Below are 23,412 nucleotides of genomic sequence, written 5' to 3'. Positions count from 1 at the left end.
ATCTATAGAAGAGTAAGAGTTGGACGAAACTGATCAGACCTGGGGCGTCAACTCACCTAAATAAGAAATTGTAAAATAACTGCATTTAATGTGACCTGCTATTAATTTGTCCCAATTTAAAAGAAAAAAAAATAGAGGTGATATACTGTACTACATCATCATACATATTTATTTCTAGTTATTTCTAAATGCTAATGCTTAATGCTAACATCAGCATGCTCACATGGTCAGAATGAATGTAATGTTTACCATGTTCATTATCTTAGATGGCCGTGTCATCATGCTTACATTTCTCAACGGAATAAAAAAGAAGAATAAAAAAATAGCCTTGGGTCCATTCATCACTTATCCTGATCACGCATTGAAACCTTAAACCCTAAAAATAATATGATATTATTGTTCAAATACAAGTACGTTTTGGGTCTCTGTGTGTCATTTCGCAGCAGATGTACTTCACACTACTTGGCACATGGACAGGGCTTGTCACTGTTGGCTCCTGGTTGTAGCAGGCCATATCAGACGCTTCGAAAGGAGAAAGGACGAGGGCAAAGAGGCACAGGCGAGATACTTGGAGGTGCAGGGGGAGTTGGTTCCTGTTGTTCTAGCAGCAGGAGATGACTGCAATGGGAGGTAACTAAGTACATTTACTCTAGTACTGTACAATTTTGTGGGCTCATTCTTTTGTGGGTATTTCTACTTTATGCTTCTTTGAACTTTTACTCTGCCACATTTCAGAAGGAAACATTGTAATTTAAACTTCACTGCATTTGTTTGACACCTTTAGTTATTACTTTGCAGATTTAGATTGCTAATACTAAATATAGATATTATGACAGATTAAACTCACCAGCAGTAAATACAGCAGGGGAAATCAGTTCAAACTTTACCAGCTACTACATTAGTGATGCTTACACATCAAAAGCACTCTCTGTAACAATTTGTAGAGATTTACATGTATTAATGACTTTTTTACTGGCCAGATGTGAGCGGACTGATCGTGATGTGAAAAATGGGACATTCAGCATCTCTCTTTGTTTAAGTTGTTTAACACAGCTGGACTGTGGATTTTTCTTTGTGAAGGTTTTCCATGACAGTCCAAAGAATGTGACTTTATGCATGTTCTCGGGTGCCTTGTCTCATAAACTAATGACCAGCTTCCACCACAACACAGTTGTGTTCCACAGAGAACCTTTAATGCATCACTTGTAATTGAGTTATATAATTTTGAACTGAACTGAACAATTATGCATAATGAATACTTACTTATATTTGGTACTAAGTATTTTTTATGCTTATACATTTCTTCATCTTTTAGCATAGTATAGCAATGGTATTTACACCCGACCCTAATGCTGAATTAAGTTGATAAGTAAAAAATGAGAGATTTGGTTAGATTTTGGTCGACATATGCTAATTACATATTTTTTATGACCAAGACATTAGAGACAACGGACAGATGAGGGATCAAAACAGCTCCTGAAGAGGTAAAGAGGAGTGTCTCAGATAGACTGATAAGACAAAGAGTTAACAGTTTGTCACTGTTCAAATGTGTCAGAGCAATGTGTTTCACAGCTTATATTCATACACAGAAAATAAAATGAAAATGGTATTATTATCAGGAGAAAATCTTAAGATTTCTGGGCTGGGCTAAGCCCCCAGTGATTCAAGATCCTAACCATGCATCTGCTAAAACATCTCATTCAATACCACAGCCATCTGTGGTATAAAATAATAGACACATTTACCAAACTTGTCCTCTGGAAACAATCACTGACAGAATTTAAAGGAAATCTATCCAATAGTTGTTGAAATAGGCCAAGCTGATCGTCATTGCCATCCCTAGTCAAAACCCGTCAAATCAGTGTAGAGTCTTTTCAGTCACATGGGTAAGTTGTGGTTATTGCCAAATTTTGCTACATAAAACCTTTGTGTATATATGCTCACTTTTCAGAGTTTCCCATACGAGCCTGGACAATAAGATGAAAGAGAATGACTGATATAAGTTCTGTTTAAATGTGGATTTTGTCTTTAATCTTAAAAGATCAGAACATTCTCAAAAGAACAGCCCATTTTGCTTGAGCACTGCATCAAGAGAGTTGCTGCCCTCCTTTTGTTCTTTCTATTTAAACATATGGAATCAGTACAACCAATATTTGATGAAAGCATGAAAAAAAGTCTCTTTTGCTGCTACTTAAATTTCAGAGTGAGGAACGCTTGACTGATCGAGCAGGGAATGCTCTACCGATTGAAATTACTACCAAAGCCCCTGGAGCATTGATCTCAATTTCTGCAGGTTTGGGTAAACAGGACCTTATACGCCTACAAATCAAGTAATTAACACTTAAAACAGGACTGAGCCTCTGCAGGATCAAGGTTGGATGTCGCATTTAATATGAGCCCAAAGACAAGTTTGAAGGGAGATATTGTGGATGGCGGTGAGAAAAAGAGAAGGAGAAATGATAATTTGAACTGTGTCTGTCTGGTCTCAGGGTGCAATGGAGGTGCCCTCTGAATCACCAATGAGACAAGCAGACATGGCCAGTAGCAGTGTGACATTGACACCTTCCTTCTCAGCACTACGTATCTCCTATTTTGCCTTCTCTCGCTGTGTTGCACGCTGCCTCTGCTTTGTAATCTTCTTAGCTCCCTCTCGTTTCTCTTCTGTTATTGTGCTGTGTCCTGTTTTATTCTGTACTTCTCTGATCTGTTTTCTTCTCTTGTACTGTTCTCTGTCTCATACTGCTCTTTACTGTTCTGTTTTATTTTCCTCAATTAAACAAGGGGAACATGTCATTGTACTGACAACTCAGTCTCTGTGTACGACTGCGCCTGAGGCGCTTTCTCAGCAGAGGATCCTTTAGGAGTGGGAACAAAGAGCTAAAGGTACAGGCAGATGAATATTCAACAAGCAAAAACAGACAGTCATGCAGATAGAAAATTGTAGGTTTTAACAACAGTGAACCAGACACCAGTGTATATAGTCCATCCTCCCACAGGCCAGAGGAAGTGCTTATACATTGCCAGTGCAAAGATTCAGTAGCTATAGTTTTAACCTGTGATTCCTCCTGAGACTTTCAGACCTATGAGTGATCAAAGCCCAACTACAGTGAGAACTCGGGTTAGTTCATCGCCAGCTTTCAGCTACACTGTACTTTTATTTTGATTAACCCCTTTCACTGTATAGGGTTATAGGGCCCCCACAACACACCATCCATGACCACCCAAAGACAACGACAACGACAAATACATTTTAGACAGAAATGGTTAATATGTTAATTGGACTGTGTCATTTTGTAGTTTTATTCAATGGTTTTCTAATTTTGTAGCATTATTTTGTCTTATCTGATTTAGTGAAAAATAACACACTAGCTTTTTAAACTACAATTCATATAATGCTTTGGGGGGTATGTAAACAGGATGTATAATGCCCCTATGGAGTCAGTTTGTTGTATGCTACCACCTCGTTTCATTTTTTTAGCCTTTATTTTTTTTTAATTTTGGCAAATTTGCAACACTTAAAAGTGTTCCCGCATGGATGCACGAACAACTATCACTGGATTACTTCTAATGTCCTTTGTTAATGAGTGACTTTTTTCTCTTTAGAGAATTTATGGATGTTTATTCGCCCTGGACATTGGAGATAATGAGCTAAAATAGAGTTCAGATTTAACAGAGGTAACTACAGGAGGTAGTACGAATTTTGATGCAAATTGCTTGGCCATCGGCACTAAGTACACTTTAAAGTACCTAAATTGCCCCCATTAGCTGTGTGTCACAGCCACTGCTGCTACTGCAACTGCTGACCTTGGTTGGTGACTAGGCATAATCAACAGCCAGTCTACAATAACTAACTTCCTGTGGTTTCCTGTTCCTTTCTCCTCCTGCATCAGGATCTTTGACATAGCGCTGGTGATTGTCTAAACTACTTGTCAATGGAATAAATGCTCTATTTAAAATACATTCCTCTAACAGATTTAAAGCACCTTCTAAGCCCCGTGTCTCACCTTAGCTCACTTGACATTTAACGAATGTGCAGAAAATATTATTATTGTTAGTGAGAGATGTAGACACATCCATGTAAAACAAGCTTCTAGGGGTTATAAGTTATTGGTAGTGTTATTAGTGTTATTATGAAGAAGTCTTGTGATTGGGTCATTTCTGATCCAGGTTGGGTTGCTTTTTCACAGTGGGAACACACACACATACACACACACACACACACTTTCCTTTCTCAAATATATCTTCATTACCGTATGTGTGGCATTCAGTGGGTGTGATAGCTACCTAGTAGAGCCATGAAGCAGATACAGATGGCAAAGAGAGAGCTGAAGCTCAGGCCCACTTCCTCCCGGTAGATGGCCAGTGTCGTCTCACAGTGGCGTCCTCTGTAACCCTCCGGGCAGTGGCAGGTGAATTTGGACGGTGACTGGGCCACGCAGGTCCCCTGGTGACAGGGCCGTGTAGCACAGAGTGTGTAGACACAGGACTTTCTTGTCCCGTTAACACGGATCATGTGGCCAGGAGGACATCTGCAAAGAAGGGTTGGACAGGACAACGCAGGGATGGGAAGGAAAGAAAAGACAAAAAATTAGATTAAGATCACTTAGATGTACATGATAGCAAAATTAATTAGGTGTACGTGTAGTAATCCCTCTGGGTAAACGTGTTATTACAAACGCAGTTACAGTTATATAAAAAAAAGGAGGGGGAAAAGGATAATAAAACAAATCATATTGGACAACGACAGCGTAGAAGACAGAATGAACATGAACATACAGGAAAAAACTGCCTTAATGATGTTTATTACCATTCCCCACAGCGAAAAAAAAGTTAATTACTCTCCTTTGATTAGTGATCTCACACAGGTGTACACCTCAATAGAGAATGAACTGGAGGAGATGAAAATGCTGACTGTGGCACTGGCAATAACTAGAATGGTTTTATGCAGACAGGGGCACATTTTCTGCCTCACTTCAGAAAGCACCACTATAATTAAAAGCTCATTTGGGTGTAACAGCTCAAACAAACATTTTATGAGCCCATTAATTCAGTATCCCATTCAATGTCTATGAAGCAGCTCCAGGCTGTACATTTTGATGACATCAAAGATGAGTCTTGCCTCTGGTCTCTGGAGATTTGTTCATGCTTATAAATATTGACTCAACTTTACTATGAAGCAGCAACATTAAATTTTAAATGGTCCTGTAATTTATCTCATCACTGTTTCTTTTCCACCATTAAACTCATTCAGATGAGACACTTAAGGGTTAACTTACCACATATTCTGCCAAACTCGGTCTCCTGTGAATTATGTTTATATGCAACTCATTTGCTCTAGCAATTTACTTTCGCTGGCAACATTTCAGAGGTTTGGGATCTAAGGGGGGAGGGCATCCTGTCTATGTACTGTCTCATAGAGCAATGTTAACATAAGTTTGCAGCCATACTACATCTCGTTACCTAACAGAATTGCACATGCATACCCAAGAGCGCATTAGTCATGTTATACACATTTCTTTCTGATGGCCAAAGGGGAGATTGTAGCGGTGATGTGCCACTGGAATAAGATGACCTTAAAGCTGAACTTATTGTTAATACAAGGGGTTAACAGGAGTTTCAATAAGTTCACTGTCACTGAGATCGCCCGTCACCACAGCAACAATGGATGTATAGTAATTAGGGCTTCCCCCTAATTGACAAAACCATTAGTCAGTGAAAAAAGTATTAATCAATCAAGTTTTCATTAGTCCGTTAGTCGCACAGAAAAAACCTTGTTGATGGGGCAGGGGCAAAAGTACCAGGGGGATTGTGCAACATGGACCGTTTGTCTTGTGACATGGAAGTCACTAACTGCTGATGACATGCCCTTCGATTGGTCGACAAATTGGGAACATAGCCTCAGATTGGCCGATCATCCCAAGCCAGTGAATGGCTGGCAACAAGGTTAACTAATACAATAACTGTTTAACAAAAATACAGAAGATATTCAGCAGTGGATTTATCATCAAGTCTCAAGGTCTTCCAAGTCTCAAAAAAAGACAGCTCAAAGCTGATTTACGAAGCCTCTGAAAGGGACACAATCTAACTGGAGCCCTCTTGTGACAAAGTCACAAAAAAATAGGACGTCTCTCTTAAGTTAACGATAATGGTAACAATATTTTGCATATGACATTGCCAACCCCAGAGTGAAGTTCTACAGATTTTTCTCATCAGATCAGCCCTGTTCAACACTGCAACAGCCTGCTTCAATGATAAGGGTGCACAATTTCTTTTCACATACCTTAACATTAGACATTACATTTATTTTTCACTTTTCAGACCAGACAACTGCATGATGCATTTGACTTGCCCAAACACAGAGTTTACTTGCCCAGGCAAGCGAGCGCTGTATCGTGTTGCTAAGTCCTTATTTGTTTTTGTGAAATGGGAAGTTATAGCCTCAGAGCCCATAGAGCCCTTGTAGTAATGAACATGATCAGGCTGTATTGCGCTTTAATTGTATTTACAGTATTTATATGTAGTTCTTCTTCAACTTGTCATCATGTTGTCTTCTCTGCTAGCAGCAATCACAAACACAAGCAGCTCATGATTTGCAGTTCTTGGCCTTACCCCTTAAAACAGGAAGATCAAATGCACCTGATATAAAAAATGCAGGTTTAAAAAAAAACCAAAAACTATTAATCTAAATTCTCTACTCTAGAGGTCTTCACGGGTACCCCCAAACCCATGGGCCAAAATCCCAACACGACCCATATGGGTTTGGATCCACATACTCGAGTGGCTACAATAAGACCCTGCCCATCAGCACTGGTCATGATGGAAGTGCTGTGCATATATGTAGGGCAGCTGTGGCCCTGGGGTTGGACCAAATGACCTGTGTGAGCAAGTGCCGTTGCTCAGGAGATGAGGAGTACAGCAGAGGTCAGAGAATACAGATGACGACAAAAAAGCAATGCTAACATTAGCAGCTGTGGCAGCAAACATGCAATCTAATAGTTCAAAAGGCCAAACAGTTTAAGTTATATTTATTATGGTAGATGCAACAAAACTGCAAAGCATGACAGCAAGGAGGGTTGTAAGCTGAAATTTCAATCAGCAAGAGAGGAGGAATAACTGGATGTATTTTACCTTTCTTAGAAATGAGGATGGATTATATGCATCAGTGCCAGGAGCGAGGGAGTAGGCTACTAATGGTAATCAGCTGTGAAATTGGTTCTGATCTGGTCTGCGTCTCGTGGTCAGATTCGGGTCTCACATTTCTCAGTTCTGCATGGGTTTCAAATGATAGACGGGTCCGGTTTGGTTCTGGGTACACTTCCAGGTCTTTTTTCGGAATCAAGGAGCTACACATTGTTAAAACATTGGCACAATCCTCAAAAACTAAAACACTTTTTTGACCACTTGGGGGCAGAAGAAAAGGCTGTGAACACGATACGGACAACATATCACCTTTTGAAGTTGTCTAGGTAAATGTGTTAGAAAACATTTCCCGTGTACACATCCAGCCGACACATTAGAAGTCACTTGGTGTCATGCGTCTGTATCAGACAAATATAAATCCACTCTACTTTTCAATTTTCATTTTGACACCAATTCCTGAGAGAAATATCTGGTGTTCTGGCAGCTAAATGCTCCACTATGTTCACCAGCTAGTTGCTAACTTTGTCAATCGACTGACAGTTGCTGGAAAGATAGTGTATTTTGGGTTTATCTAAGTTACTGTAACTAGCCTGCTTGCTGCTCATGAAACAGAGCTAATGAAAGTGGTGAGAATGAAAAAGTTGTGGTCTAATAGAAGCGGAAGAACTTGTCCAAGACAACAACAGTCAGTATCTTCTTCAAAAACCCTTTTAACAGTTTCTTACTTTTTCTTTTTGTAGGTTAAAATGTTAGCTCACTTGATAACTAGAGAAAAAAAATATTCTTACAAGATTTTAAAAGGTAAATTAACTGTGGGTGGGATTATTATGACATGACAAAAGCTCAGCATTCAATTTTCATTATGCCTGGTTGCTCTGTGTAGGTGTTGAATACAGGACGTCTGTCAGTCAGCTACACAACAGTGCTTCTCTTTTCTCTGCACTCTCTTATTGTGCCTGTCATCAGCCATGACAGGAGTCTCTGTTGTGATGAGTGACTTATCATAACATAGATGAGCACGCATGCTAACTCACAGTAATTAGTGACAGGTGTGCTGTTGTTGGACTTTCTGACTAGATATTTTCGTCTTAATTTTAGGCTGTCATACAACTTGTGTTTTCTGTTGCACACACAAATGCTTTTGGTAAAAGACAGTGAATGGATAAATTGGAAAAAAAAAATGCAAAGGAGCTGTGATTATGCTGCAGATCAGCCAAGGTCTTTCCAAGTAATAATAATAATAAAGTCTTGCTCAGTAAATGGAGCTGCTGTTAACTAATATTCAACATATTTCCTGTTTTTACCTGATTATTTTTTTTTAATCTTATTAATGTTATACTCTTAATGGACCCAATGCTAAGACCTGCCGACCTTACTTTATATTGCTATGCGTGCAAAGGTTATTGTAGCACCATGGCAGAAGTTGAAAGTAATGGTTACTAGTTAGTATTAGCTAGTTAGCTCTACAATATTATAAATAAATACATAATCACATGTTTATCAATTAATTTATCATAATATAACCTTCTTAATATATACAGTAAATCACGCTTACTGTTAAACTTAATATAGGAAAATGGATATAACTTTAAATTCTGATAGCACTGGCTCCCTGTGCTGTCAAACATGAACAGGGACATTTCTAACCATTTTTATATTTCTATATAACCTTTGAATAATGTAGTTAGCTAACCTCCTTGGCCCTAGAGAGAATTTACAACTGTATGTAGTAAGTGAGCATGCTTACAATCACAGTGCAGCGAATAAACACACTTTTTTTAATCCATCCTCACACTTAAACATACGCTGACTGGACAATTGCTTTTCATGGAAGCAATTTGGAAGCAATTTAGCAAAATAAATAGATAAATAAATAAATAAATAAATAAATAAAATGAAACATCTAAAAAAAGGTGAAATAAAATAGATATGTAAATGAATCAATAGAAAAATTGTGTTTTGCATTTGTGTTTAATGGCTGACATGTTATTATTTGACTATTTGTCTATGAGAGCATGAGGTATCAAACACTTACACTTGGAGGACTCGCTGCCAACACTTACTGCTCTCTAATCCCCTTCCAAGGTTCAGGTCAAGTGGTGAACAGAGAACAAGGCGAACAAGCAAGCAGGATGGGGATGGAGGGGAAGACTGTGAGTGTATGTGTGTGGCAATTGTGTGGCAATGGTACGAGTGTTGAAAAACTGAGCAGGAGTGAGCAAGGTGAGAGCCATACAAACCGAGAAATGGAGGGGCAGAGTGCGAGAATGAGAGCCATTTTAAAGAAGAGAGAAAAAAAAATAGGTCGGTGGATGGATGATGTCGGTGAGTGAATCAGAGGAGCAGAAAAAAGGGAAAAGCAAGATTAAAAGCTAGGAGGCTGCACCGAATGAATGGAGGCTGATGTTTCCAATGGCAGAAAAATTGCTGGGATTAGTGTATGTGGCTAAGAGCACTCTGTGTTTGATTTGGTCTGTGCCACAGGAGAGGGTTGTTAGTTTGCTGTGGCTTTTCATTGCACGACATTTCCCATTTCCCACTGACAAACAAACTAACCCTCATACAGAAAGTCATACAGTTGTGCATGTGAAATGTTGATGAAGCAAAAGTGTGAATCCCATCAGGGTCAGAGGGGCTGGGAAAATAATTTACTCCAACATTGTAGGCCTTTAGCTTAGTAACTGAGCAGATGGGGTTCGCTGTCTTATTCATTACCTTTCAATGGGAGACATGGCTGTTGCAGAGCACGCTGGCTCTGGGGTTTTCACTTCTCCCTGAGGCCATGTTAAGACTGACAATAACGCTGCCCTAAAAAACACATTCATATTGAATGAGACCACATTCATAGTTTACAAGGCATGTTGTGGCGGAAAGCTCTGGTAGGCGAAAGAAAAAAAAGTCATCGGCCAAAAAGTTGATCCTGGCTCAAGTTTTGCTGCAGTCAACCGGCAAGCCACTATGTTTGACCAATCATGTTTGCCTCACAAACACCAAAGCGCAGAGGAAAGTTGTTGATGTGACTACCTGCTAGGGTTACACGATCCTCCCTCAAGCAGTATAAACTTCTCCAACTGTATTATTATGTTTGAAAATGCTAAAGTCTGTTTTCATATTCAGTTCCTGCTTTATTTTCTCACTAATAAACTGCAGCAATATCCAACCTCGGCTGGGATGTTGGGATGCTTTGTAAAAGGTAAATAAAAACAGAATTCAATCATTTGCAAACAAACTGTGCTTATTGACAACAGTTTGTGTTCCAGAGCCCATGTAGTAATATCCTTTATATAACCATGTGTTTCACCAAGTACTGGGTAAGGTTGGGTTATGTCTAACAAACTGTCATATGATGATGCCTGCAGTGAGACATCGCAATGGACAATGTTTGGGGTGATGGTGGTGGTGCGTTTGCTTTGTCTGACATACATCCCTACGGTGGCCCAGAAGGGTCAAACCAAATACAAAGGACACAACACCAATACAAAAGTCACAGCACAAAAAAAAACATCACAATCGCTAGTAACTGTAACTATGATTTCCATTGCTATGTTATTGTCACAGATGAGCAATGTTGTTCATATCTATATGGCCTATCTAATGTTAGGCTGTTATGAAGCTTACTATACAATAACATTAACATCACTTAATGTAGCCAACATTAGTCAATCAGCTTGATATAATCTGAGCTGTACCCAAGACATAGCCACCATACATCCCTGTTCTGGGTTTAAAAGGGTCTTTGTCTCTTTATGACAATTCTGTGTTCAACCTCAGAAGCATAAAACAGTTATTTGGCTAGCTATACCGAGGAAACTAAGCTAAAAATACTGAATTACAAAGTGCACAATTGAAAGAAACACACCGAAAGCGGCACGCAAAAAAGAATCACAGCTGCTACCAATGTAACTGAGCGTCTGGTGTTCGCCAAACTGGGCCAGTTTAACAAGAAAATAACAAACGAAAACTGTAAATGTAACATTAGTGCATTGAGCAGCAACAAACACATTTTTCATTTCATTTTCTCTCCCATACTGTACCGTTCACATTTGAACCAATACTGGTTCTGATACTGGTACCTGGAATTCCGTACCGATACCCAATGGTACCTTTTTTTCATACTTTAATCTCTCTGTGATACCAAGAAAAGTAATTTCAGTTTTAACCAGTTAAATCATTCACTTCTAGAGACAATATATCATGAGTCATATTTCCAGTAACAATGCAGATCACGTCAGTCTTTCTAAGTTTAATTTCCGTAGCATCTTGCTATACTGACTAAAAATCTGGTAAATGAAATACTTTATGAAGTAAACTGCTACATTAAGCTGTTCCTGCTCATAAACCTAGTGAGAAAAGCATTGCAAAATTCTGTCCAACTGGTACCTCCACTCTCCCATTTTTAATAATATTAATCTCCAACTGGGGAATCAACCAATCTCATTTTCTCAATGGAGTAGTAAAGGGGTGCACATCTATGGTCCTCAGGGCCTTCGGACATTCCAAGACATCCAGAAGCATTTTAACCTACCTGGTGCATGTTTTTTTTTCTACCTTCAACGCGATGCGCACTTATGCTGTGCCATGGAATATACCTCTCCCCATACATGCATTTCACAGGGATCTGACCAGCCCCAGTGGACTGGTCTCGAAAATATACTCTATCTCGCATAAGGCCTCCTGTATGCCACTAACCATTGATAGACTGTGGAAGACAGACCTCTCTCAATAGTTCCAACCTAAACTGGAAAGCAATCTGGCAGAACATATAACTATCTTCCAGGAACCCCAACCACCTTATGCAATCAAAATACATTAGGCACTTTTCTTTATATGGTTTAGGAATGCCTGAGGGTTGCGGAGACATTTTTATTTAAAATGCTTGTTTGTTTTTGTTTGCTATTCCTGTCGTTTCCTGTTGTTTGCTTTGTTCTCATTTTTCTTATTTTTATTTTTTTCCCCGTCTCCCTATAGCTGCTTGCTAATTCTATATTGCATGGACATGTGAGATTACTTTGTCTTACTTTATTGATGATTCATCAATTTGTAACCTCACCCTGCATGTTTAAAAATCAATAAAAAAATGATCACAAAAAGAAAACATCAAGATGCATATGTGCTGCCTTCTCTCCGGCACGCAACGTCTCCACTAGTGCTGGCTGTAATTAGGAGTCTGAAATACTAATAAACATACTGTTTTAAACCAGGCAGCATGTTGGTAAGGAATTTCTGGGTGCGTTCACACCAGCCTTGTTTAGTCCGGTTAAACCGAACTGTGGAGCGTTTGCCCCATGGTGTGGTCCGTTTGGGTCGGTGTGAACGCTGGCCGCGAACTCTGGTGCGGACCAAACAACCGCACCCTGGTCCACCTTGTAGAGGTGGTCTCGGTCCGCTATCAAGCGAACTCCAGAGCGGAGGGGGGCGGGGTCTACAGTATAGGGGCATTCATTCATTCATTCATTCATTCATTTGTTCATTCATTCAGGGAGATGCATGGATTCTATAAACAAGAGCTGCTTTCAGGGACTACGGGTGGAAAATCAGGGACTACGGGTGGAAAATAGCAACTTGCTAAAACCCGGTGCAATGCATCTCTCCTTGTTATACGCAGGGTTAATGTTTTATTGTGCACTGTCCCTGTTCAAATAAAAGAAATAACATAACATAACATGAGCCAACTTTGTGATTTTTACACGTTTGTTATTGTCTGCTTCCCTCACTGGTCCCGCTTGTGTAGAAAAAGCGTCATGGTAGGCCCTCATTATTGCCTGTCGTCTACTTCTGTACGATCGTCGGATTGCATAGCGTCTTCGGCGAAATGCATGGATCAAGACATTATTAATGCCCGCTGCTCTATGAGGCGTTCATATGCGCGGTCCATTAAAGTTTGCGTGTAAGCACTCCAGATCAGCACTAATGTAAAAATAAGCAGACGCTCCATGATGTACAGTAGGCTGCTGATCTGATGTACAGATTTGCTGACTACCCACCTAAACAGTTTGACCAACAACAGAAGGGCGTTGCGGCCAACGTGAGTTTTGTTTACAGATTTTGGACCGTTTGAGTTTGGCCTTTGTGAACGCAAACCGGACCGACTCAAAATTGAAACAATGTATCATCCTCGCGTTGGTTCGGATCAAAAAATGGACCTTTCACGGACCTTTAGGTGTGAACCCGACCTCAGATGCAGTGAGTGGCTGAGTTTTTGGCCGGACATCTCAGTCTGTCTCTCTCTCTGTAACATTACTGTAAAGATGCGCACTTCAGCTAGCAAAATTTGGCACCAACTGATTTAATGTGAACTGCTACTCAGTAGTACAATGTAATTTGGTCGGTACCCTTAAAAGTACCAAGCTCGGTACCCAACCCTACTCCCAAGAATGCCCACAGCTCCTGTCTTTAGGCAACCCTGAATCGACACACTACTTTTTTGCACTTTTTGGCGTGGGGCTGCTTGTAAATCTCGATGTCACACTGGTACACGGCTCAGAAGTTAGTGACCGTCAGCCATCAGCAACGGACAACGGCATCATCCATCGGCCCAGACCTTGTGGTGAACCTTGCCCCACTCTTGCTTGTGGATGCCCGTTTCATAGCCCGTCTTGATACTATCACCTGTTACCAATGAACCTGTTTACCTGTTGAATGTTCCATACAGCTGTTTTTGGAGAATTCTACAACTTTCCTAGTCTTTTGTTGCCCCTGTCGCCACTTGTCTGAAACATGTTGGCATACATTTCAGATCAAGCATATATTTACAAAAATTAGCTTCTTTTATGTTTATTTGGACATTTTGCCCAATTCTAGCAGACTGTTTCATCCACAGATTTGTGCAGTAGCCAGTTAAAATTAATGTGCAAAGTCATATGAAGCACTGTCAGACTGACTTTGAAGCTGCACCACAGCATTTCTCCTCTGTCAGGCAGGCTGAGAGGGTAGTGGCACAGTACTGATCTGGGTTCATATGACACACTGCCCATGACTAAAAGGCTAAATGAGTTTCCTCGCTCATTTGTTTTTCAAAGAGCTGATATCAGTTTCAAAAGAAAACAAAATGAACACATAATTCGTGATGACCTTCAAGCAGTTTGGCACTTGGAGATTGTCTGGCAGTCACCTCACATTTTTGTCAGCTCAGCCTTTGGTTTTTAATCAAGAAACCAAGCAGCCAGGCAAAATTAAATAAAGTCAATTTAGTTTATACGTACACTCACATCCACAGCCCTGAAAAATCAGTTAAACCGCAATCAAACCTTTTGAAAAAAGGTAGAGGCAGAAAGAAGTCTGTTAAAGGGTTGAGATAGATTTAGTAACAGTTGGTTTGTGATCTGTATCTATCTTTTATCCAGAGCGATTATCTTAACACTTTGGGAAGGGGACCCACCTGAGTCAGCTTCCTCAGAGCCGCACACAAAAACACTGTTTATAGAGATATTGCATTTCTATGAAGTTGTGGGGTCCTTTCCATAATGCAACTTCATAGCATAATTTTGTTAAGCCTGGTAAGCTAAGTTTTTCTTGCAGGCTTTTTGTTTTAATGTGGTTGTTATAAAGCCCAACATCAGGCTTCAGAGTGCTTCTACCAGAGCCAAAGAAGATATTATATACAGAATATCAGTGCTCAGGGGCTGAGTAGTACTCCTCATGATAGGTAAACTGATTCTTTCGTAAAATATGTGGTTATTTATGGAAGCACATTTCAGACATGGAATATGCGACATTTCTGGTGTCATCCATCTGTTTATGTGATGGCCTTTTGTTATTCAGACACGGGTGTCTTTATGTTAATGTTCTTTATGGCTTCATTCTGACAGGACAGAAAAGAGCGGTGTGCTGTCGTGATATGTAGAACCTGGTGTGTGAGAGAGAGCTGAGAGAGAGGGACAGAAATGAGGAGTTAAAGAGTTACCTTTGTTTTTTGCTTCACTTTCTTTTCACTGCATCATTGATGAGTTTCACTTATTTTCCCATCAAGTAAAAGCGAAAAGAAATGTTTTGGTATCTCTGCCAACTTCATCCAATCAGGACAGAGAACTCCATAAAGAGGCAATCCGGTAACATGCAGAGAGCAGGATCCTCCTTCCTTCTCCTTTCATACCATAGTATACCTTATAACTGTCTTTCTGTTCTTGAAGTTTCTTATTATTTTACTATGTTTGGGACATTTCTTGGCATCAGTGATTCTAAAGAGGAACATGTCTAAAAGTGTTTTAAGTCCCATAAATAGATTCCTTGTGTGATAGTTACTCCACTTGATGCTCGGGGTTTTTGCTTTCTATCAAGCCAGCCTGGACTTATTTTCAGGTTCAGTGTCAAGAGGACAGTTATTGGCTGCCAGATTTTCCTGCTGACAGCTGAACTTCCTGATGCACTGTGAGAAGTTGCTTGCCATGGAATTTACACAGACATATCATGAGCTTTAGAGCAACAAAAGGCTCAGGAATGCTTTTCATGCACAGTTTTCCTACATGCTCAAGTAGGTCATGGCCAGATTATTTAAAAGCATGTTTAGGTAGCTATGAACAAAAGTAACAGGTCAAAAGCTCAAAAATGGTTTCAGAGGTTGAGTGAATTGGTTTAAATGGATGTGTCTTCATGCCTTTTTGTCAAAATGACAAGTGTAAATGTGGAACAACCAAGTGTCGATGTGCTCGACTGTGCAGTTACATTCGGTGTGGACGGATTTGTGTGTGTACCTGCATTCGTGCACCCTCCACAAGTCAACACAACTGAAGGGGGGGCTACACTGGTTCCTTTTGCAGGAGTCAGATGAGCATCCAAGGGAGAGGCCTTGAATGCTGACCTGGGAGACCCCATCTCGCGGCTGGCTGTCCAGTTGCATGTAGCGACCATTCAGGCGTGCATCCCTCATGCAGCCTGCAAAAACGGAAAAGATTTCAGTGGAACAAGAAGAACACTGTTAAATACATCCACCTACAAAGGTTCAACATTAAATGAGACAGAACTTTCCCTCATGCACCTGGTGAGCAAACCAACAATATATTCTTGATAGATTCCTGGCTCCAGTTCTTTACAGCATAATTCCACCCTGATATACAAGACCCAGACTGCTCTGTCACATTTAGTGCTTTAGGTTAGAAGGAAATAGATTTTTCTTTTGTAGAAACAATGTTGCATTGAGTTTCTTGTTGGAACATGTTTATTGCAGCATCTTCAGATGTCATTCATACTGTTAGAGGAAATCTTTGACAACACTGAAGGCAAATATTTGCATACATGTTGGCTATTGTAAAATGTGCTCAATGGTGCTGTTTGCAGATGCTTCACAGGGTTACACTCTTGAAACAGTTACCAAAAGGCACTTCAAAAAAAGCTTCACAAGGCTAGTAAGAATACACATTGATCAACGAGAGAAGTATTGCAATAGGGTAAAAGGCTGTTGCTTAGAACAAACACTGGATGTGGATCTTACCTGTAGTTAAAGGTTACTTCCATTTTGTTACAATTTGGATCTTGTTTACAGAGATTTAGCTATAGCTTCTATAATTTATCATAACAAGGCCCACTGCTCATACAAGTAATTACTAAGATCTGAAATATGGAGACATTTCAAAAAGTAGAATTAAAGTCTAGAGTCTTTGTACAAACCCTCAAGCTAGCCAATTTTCTTTTTATCAAGAGAAAACTGAAAAAGGTGAACAGTAAAAAAAGGTGTAAAATTACAACCCAAACTGTCCATTGTTAACACAATTTATACATAGAATGACCTGTTCTGCTTCAAACTTCTGGAGCTGCCGTAGTTTAGTCAATGGATTATTATGTGAAGGTAGAACACGTGCTGTATAGCATTGATTTATTGTCACTCCCCAGAATGAGGCACTAAGATCAGCACAAGAAGAAGTGGGGAGTGATGATATTAGGTGGGGACCGTCTTTATAATTGACACATTACCACCAATTGAATGTGAATATTTTAACTGATGTTTTTGACCCAGTTATTATTTATTTGTCTCATGTGACTTATTGTTTGGGAAGTAATGAAGCAATGATTTTGAGTATTTTGCCAAACGTTTGTCTGTCTGTGGACAGATATTTGTCGCCGTGATTGCTTCACAACCGTGCAACAGACAGTCCCGCATTTTACAGGTGTGTAGTTGAGATCAAATTTGAAAGCCCACATTCTTATAAATATTCTTAGAAACACCTTTGTAGCAGGAACTACCACAGAAGCAGTTTTGAGCACTTTGTTGGTCGTTCACGTCGGTCTGTCTTTGGACAGATTTTGTAAACGTACTGAGTACTCATGTAATACTGTAGTTCTCACTAGTGAGAAGTCAAGGGTCGGAATGTGAACACTTTATCGAGTGTCGCAGCTGGTGTGATCCCAACACAAGATGGTCTCTAGCTTTGAAAATCTATTTGGTCTCGTGAAAAGTCCAGTTTGATAATGTTACTCTGTTGTCACATTGTAAAAAGACACAATTTTCCTATAATTACAATAAATGGTATGGATAAAATATCCTCTAAAAGCAACTCTAAAATAAATGACAGTAATGTCACATGATGTCTGGCTGATTTGCAAAGCTGCATGGCACACTGATAATGATGCATGTACTACTAGCTGATCTAATTACAAGCTAATGAGAGTGCGATGTCATCAAGTAGGGTTCCTGAGTTTTGTTTACCAGCAGCTGAGGTGTTAAAAGTATACAAGTCATTATGGCTAAGTGAGTGTAGTGAGTGTTGCTAACGTGTTACCATGGAGCAAAAGAGCCAATAAACTCCTGGGGAAATAATTCTGGTGTTTATGTTCTCATCACTTAATTGCTAACTTGTATTCACTGTCACTAAAGGACGAGAGATGTTTGAAAAGAAGTGAATGCAAATTCACACACGCACACACACACACACACACGCACACACACACACACACACACACACACACACACACACACTTTCACTGCCATCATCTATCGCACGCATCTGGCTCTTTTGAATGGAAATGCTTTTAAAGTCCATTTAATAAGCACATGCACAGTCTTTTACTGCCCGAGGCACAGCTGTCTGCACCTCACTGTCTAACTCCAGGGATTACTCTCTTTCACTTTGTGTCTGCATCTTTCCATAGTTCTGACCTCTTCTTCTCCTCTCTATTATCATGCAGTATCTTGGCTTTTTAAAGTTTACATGTATCCCCACCAGGACTCCTTTTCTGTCTAAATTTTTAAATTGTGTCCACCAACATTTGGGTTCCTATGTGCATGCGTTAGTCTTTCTTACACGAAGGTTGGGCAACAAACTAAAAGTTTACCAAATACTGTAAATGATGACTTTCTCACTGACTTACATTAAGCCAAGTCAGCATGTTCGATAAATTAATTTCAGAAAGGCTATGATTTGTAGCCTGATCCACAGAACAAAACTACCAATCATTGTGTGCTTGTGGTCTTTGTGCTGATTTATTCCCGACAGAGAAAGTGAAGCTGGGATTGTTAAATCCACACAAAACACAGGACTTGGACCTGCTTAACACCAACAGTCAGTGTTGTTGTTTTTGTCTTTTTCTTTTCCCCAAGCAAGACTACGATTACCTTCATGAAGTATTATTTTAATTCAAAACACCCCTAACCTTAACAAAGCAGCCTACTGAGTTTCAGCCAAACTATGCTCCTTTTTGAGCTAACCGAACCTAAACCTGAAACATAGTCATTACATAATTAAACAGATGTATGTTTGCACAGTCATTTGTCACTGTGTTGGAAGGCACAGACAAATGTTGTTGTCCTGTCGATATCAGAACTTGTTCAGAATTTGTTTCTATGTGTCGCTCTTGAAGGCATGAACCATCTATTGTCATTTAATCTTGAGGAATTAAAACACCCTGGAAATTGAGTCAGTAAATAGAAGGCACAGATGTTTTTCACATAGTTGCAGGAGTCATAAACAAGTGCCTTAAGGGATTCTTTACTCCTGCATATCTTAAATACATTTTATTCAGAATCATAATGCAGAATCTTTTGTTCGTTGTTCAGTACAAAGAATAATAAGAGGTCAACGGCAAGACAGAGATTCTCCTGGAGAGGTGTATTAGCATATACGTACAGCACACAGACACACACACACACGCACACACACACACAGACACAGATGCCTTCACACCCCGTACCCCCTCACCCCTCCATTTGACCAGCTTCTGGGACAGCCACTGTCCCAGTTAACAATGAAGATGCATTAACATTAGCCATTTAACTGTCATATCAATCATTCATCAAAATATTAAACTTCACAATTCTCCTTTGAAAAGAGAGCGTATGAATAGATAAAATGGCCTATTTTTGGTAGCACTTTTCAGGAGAATACTACTGCCGCACATACCCTGATGACAAAACACGCTCTTCACTCTACCCTGTGACACATCAAACACATCGCATTATCTTCTCGCACTCACACACACAGTGGTTGTATACAGTATAGCACAGATGTTCTATAGCAGTTATTTTGCCATTGTATGATCTGTCAGTTCTCTGCTGTAAAGGACATTCAGGTAGATTCATATTGTTGTATACTGCATCACCTTTCTCCCATTCTCTGCAGAAAATGTTCAAAAGTTTAACAAGTCAACCAAGCCTTCATCTTGCTGAGATTTTAAAGGAAGACTCTCCTGAACGATGGGCAAAATTATCACTGATTTTTGTCCTCCTTAACAAAAACAAATGAAAAAAAAGACAAAAAAAAACAAAAAAAACAGACAGTGCTTTTCTGTACAAAATCATAAAAATGTTTTTTGTTTATTGGAGTGGTTTGCCCCACCAATCCTTATCATGAGGAAAAACAAAACAAACAAAAAAAACCAAACTTTTCTTTACGTGTGACACCCTTTTCTTAACTGTCTATTGAGAAAAGGGCACAGTTGAAATCCTTTGCTGTGTGTGCATCAAAAGTGCAAGGACATTTTTTTAAACATGAGTTTAATTGGTTTTTAAACATCATTTTAGTATTCAGGATAATATTTTTGTTGACCAACTTTACTACTTAAATATGAGGATTTAGCCAAAATCCATTCCTGTTCATCTGGGCCTGAAACATCACTAATCGCAGTAATGCCAGCTGCGGAATGACAAGGCACATTGTGAAAAATACATCTTCTCAAGTCTATGAAGGACCTAATTTGTCCATTTTTTGTGGGATTTTGTGATAGGCCACATATCCTCAACTGACAGGCGTGAAGTCAAAGATCTGTAATCTTTGAGGGTCTTTCACAACTTGATATTATTTCAGGGCTGTAACTTCCCAGTTGTGTTCTTTTTGATTTCAAACCCTGTACTTTGTGGAAACCAACCTAGGTCAAACTGCACAGTGAGAATCAGGTACCGCATAGATGTTCATATTCAAAGTGTATCATCTGTGTCTGTCTTGTCTTTCCTGTGTATTATACAGTACATGTTCACTGGCTGTAACTACAGACAGGTTTGAATACCTAATCTGTTCTGCTGGGTTTGCAGTCTTGGTAACTATTGGCCTTTTAAGCTGTGTTACTGTCCTCTCTATTCACTGTGCTTGAAGGGGTGTAACTGTGTAATAATGAAGGTCATATACCAAGTATTACTTTATTTGCTCACAGCCACTGAAACACAACATTACTTTATAGAGAGATTCCCACCGCCAATACCTTCAGCGTGACTATCATTGTGAGAGAATAGACAGGTGAAAGTAGCAACTTTAAAGAGGTGAGGAAAGAAAAGACTGCAGCTCAGAAATCCTCACTAACACGTCTGTCTTACATAAAGACGTTCATTTAGTGTTTCTAAAATTAAGTAAGGGACCATTGTTAAGTGCAAACATAATTCCATAACTAAATATTTCAATTAATGAATTGATGAAAATGTCTAGGCATATCTACCAGTCGTTACTTAAAAAGACGTGTATTAGGAAGTGGCAACACAGAAGCCAGAAGGGAGAGCAGAGGGAAACAGAATGCAATAGACAGGCAGCTGTACACATCTGGTGAATCAGATTGGGGTCCCTGAAATTCCAGATCAAGGAGTTCATGTTAGTAATGTCAGTACAAGCCAAGTTCCTGCTGAAGCACTGGTATCATTTTGTGCTATGGGACCATTAAAAATGGGACTTGTCCATTTAACCAGTTGTCCTTCAGCCTGTAGCTTCCCCAGCTGCTTCAAAGCAGACTTACCTTGAAGGCTCCCAAATGTTGCCAATAAAAACCTGATTAAAACATGTAACACATAGAGCCCTACACCTAACACCTGGTGTCCGAAAGGTCTTTGCTAAGAGTAATTCTTTGATAGAGAAAGTAAAACTGATCACCAGTGAAAATGCTTAAGATCAGACAAACTCTTATAGTGTCCCCAGCTCTTGTTAAAGGTTAATTAACAAAAGATTCAGTGGAAAGACCTTAAAGCTTACTCCAACAGAAACTTGCAGATTTTGTTATGAGCTAAATGTGTTATTATCACCTACCCTGGAAGCTCTTGTTGATACCAGAGGGGAAGGTGTTTCCCAGCATCACCACAGTGGGGTCAATGATGATTTCCCGGCTTCGGCCACGCGATCCTGTGACCTCCCGCTGCCCTCCACCACCATCCAGTTGAAGCATCATTTCATTATCATGCCGATCCAGGAAAACCTCATGCCATTCACCGTTGTCAAGGCGATAGGTGGGCAGGGTGAGGTTGTAGTCTCCATCACCGAGGTTGTAGAAAACACAGAGGAGGCCCTGGAAGATCTTCAAAGGGAAAACATGACATTACGGTTTGCAAATTGAGCTTAACTTTGACCCCAGATGTTTGGTCTGGAAATGAACAATTTCTACTTTTTTTTGCCCGAAGTTGATTTAGTTGAATTTTAACTGCCACATATTTGGATATTACTGCTGGTTATTAGGAGTATTTTCCAAAATAGATCTCAACCCATACCAAACAAATACATCATTGAATATAATGATTCATCATCACCAACGTTAGCTTAATGAGTCTAATTGAAATGCAGTGGGTGCACACATAATGTAAGGGCTTGACATTAGCATGAACCACTAGTAAATCACTGACAAACAGGTGGCAGCAAGCAGTTCATCAATTTATCATGATGTTTCCTTTGGATCTTTGCCAGCTAACTAATTAGTATTCAGTGTATTCTAATCTCAATGTTTGTTGTGGCAGCTACATTTGGAAGCTTTCCTTCTTGATTCTCTCAGACATGTTAGTATGTGTGAAGCATGTTTTTCTTAACAAAATATCATCCATCACAAAAGGAGTGGGCCATTTATTCTTTTGTTAATGTTAACCATTCTGAAAATGTGCAGAGACAGATAAAACAAAGCCTGTGACTAATGAGACTGGGCAAAACAAAACATTTCCTTTATTTATATATATATATAGTAAGGGGGGCTTCTTCTTGGCAGGTGCTAGGGAAGGGCAAAGCAAAAATAAAATCACAAAGGAAAAAGAAACATTTCATAATCAGTCATCTGATCCACCGTTTGCTGTCTTTTCTCTTTCCAGAGCAGGCTATGTGAAATGACTATTCTCTTACTTACTTATTTCACTTTCGTCCCTCACTATGTGTAAGCATAGCTAGTGTTAACGCAGCAGCAATGAGGGTAGTTGGGTTAATGTTCTTTTGCTTGTACCGTCCTGTTGAGTCTGTGAGGCAAAAATCTCCATTCCTAACTTTTTTTTGAGACAGCTCTCTTTGACTCCTTCTTTTCTTCAAGTGTTTTTAATCACTTGGCCTGGTTTGTAGTATAAGGCCTTGTGCACCCGTTTACAACCTTCCACCTGTTGATGCAGACAATCACTGTAGGACCAGTATGCTAAATTACAAATCATGGCCATGCATTATCAGCATATCAGAGGTTGAGTAGGATAGTTTAGTCGTGGACTTGCAAGTATCATGGATAAATGCTAAAGGGGGAACACAATAGGCATTTCTCTCCGTCTGACATGTTTCACTTGTAATCACTCGATTTGGTCTTGTACACCAGTTTAAAACAAACCATGATGATTTGTCTCACGTCCATATTGTTGTTTTTCTTGCAATATTAAAGCCTTGTTCTGATTTTTAATTAATTGAACATAGCCACAACAATTTCAGCCTGGCAAGAAAGTACTGAATGCATTATTAATTTTAGCTAAAATGTCTTACATTCGAACAAGCTTAAATTCTTGCTGTTTGCTTACTAAAGTAAGCCAGGAGTGCAAGCATTATTTGTAATAATGAAGCTAGTTTTGTTTGTTAATTAGCTACCACAGTGTTTTTGCAACATTAGAGTAAATTTGTTTTGATTTATTATTTTAATACA

At 39.5% G+C, this 23,412-nt stretch overlaps 1 protein-coding gene across 1 annotated transcript in view; it reads right to left on the bottom strand.

Moving 5' to 3' along the window:
• LOC311257956 (neural-cadherin) overlaps positions 1-23,412 on the bottom strand; it is a 316,443-nt gene that overhangs the window by 18,729 nt on the left and 274,302 nt on the right. Inside the window, exons 33-35 of the mRNA XM_084353949.1 lie at positions 21,573-21,837; positions 15,831-16,011; positions 4,285-4,529 (exon numbers count right to left, since the gene is read on the bottom strand). Of these exons, the coding sequence (XP_084210075.1) occupies positions 4,285-4,529; positions 15,831-16,011; positions 21,573-21,837 (691 nt within the window). The remainder of the gene's footprint in view (positions 1-4,284; positions 4,530-15,830; positions 16,012-21,572; positions 21,838-23,412) is intronic.

The sequence above is a fragment of the Pagrus pagrus genome (assembly GCF_965226575.1).
Source record: "Pagrus pagrus genome assembly, chromosome: 1".
Classification (NCBI taxonomy): Eukaryota; Metazoa; Chordata; class Actinopteri; order Spariformes; family Sparidae; genus Pagrus; species Pagrus pagrus.
This window is presented reverse-complemented; position numbering and strand designations above follow the sequence as displayed.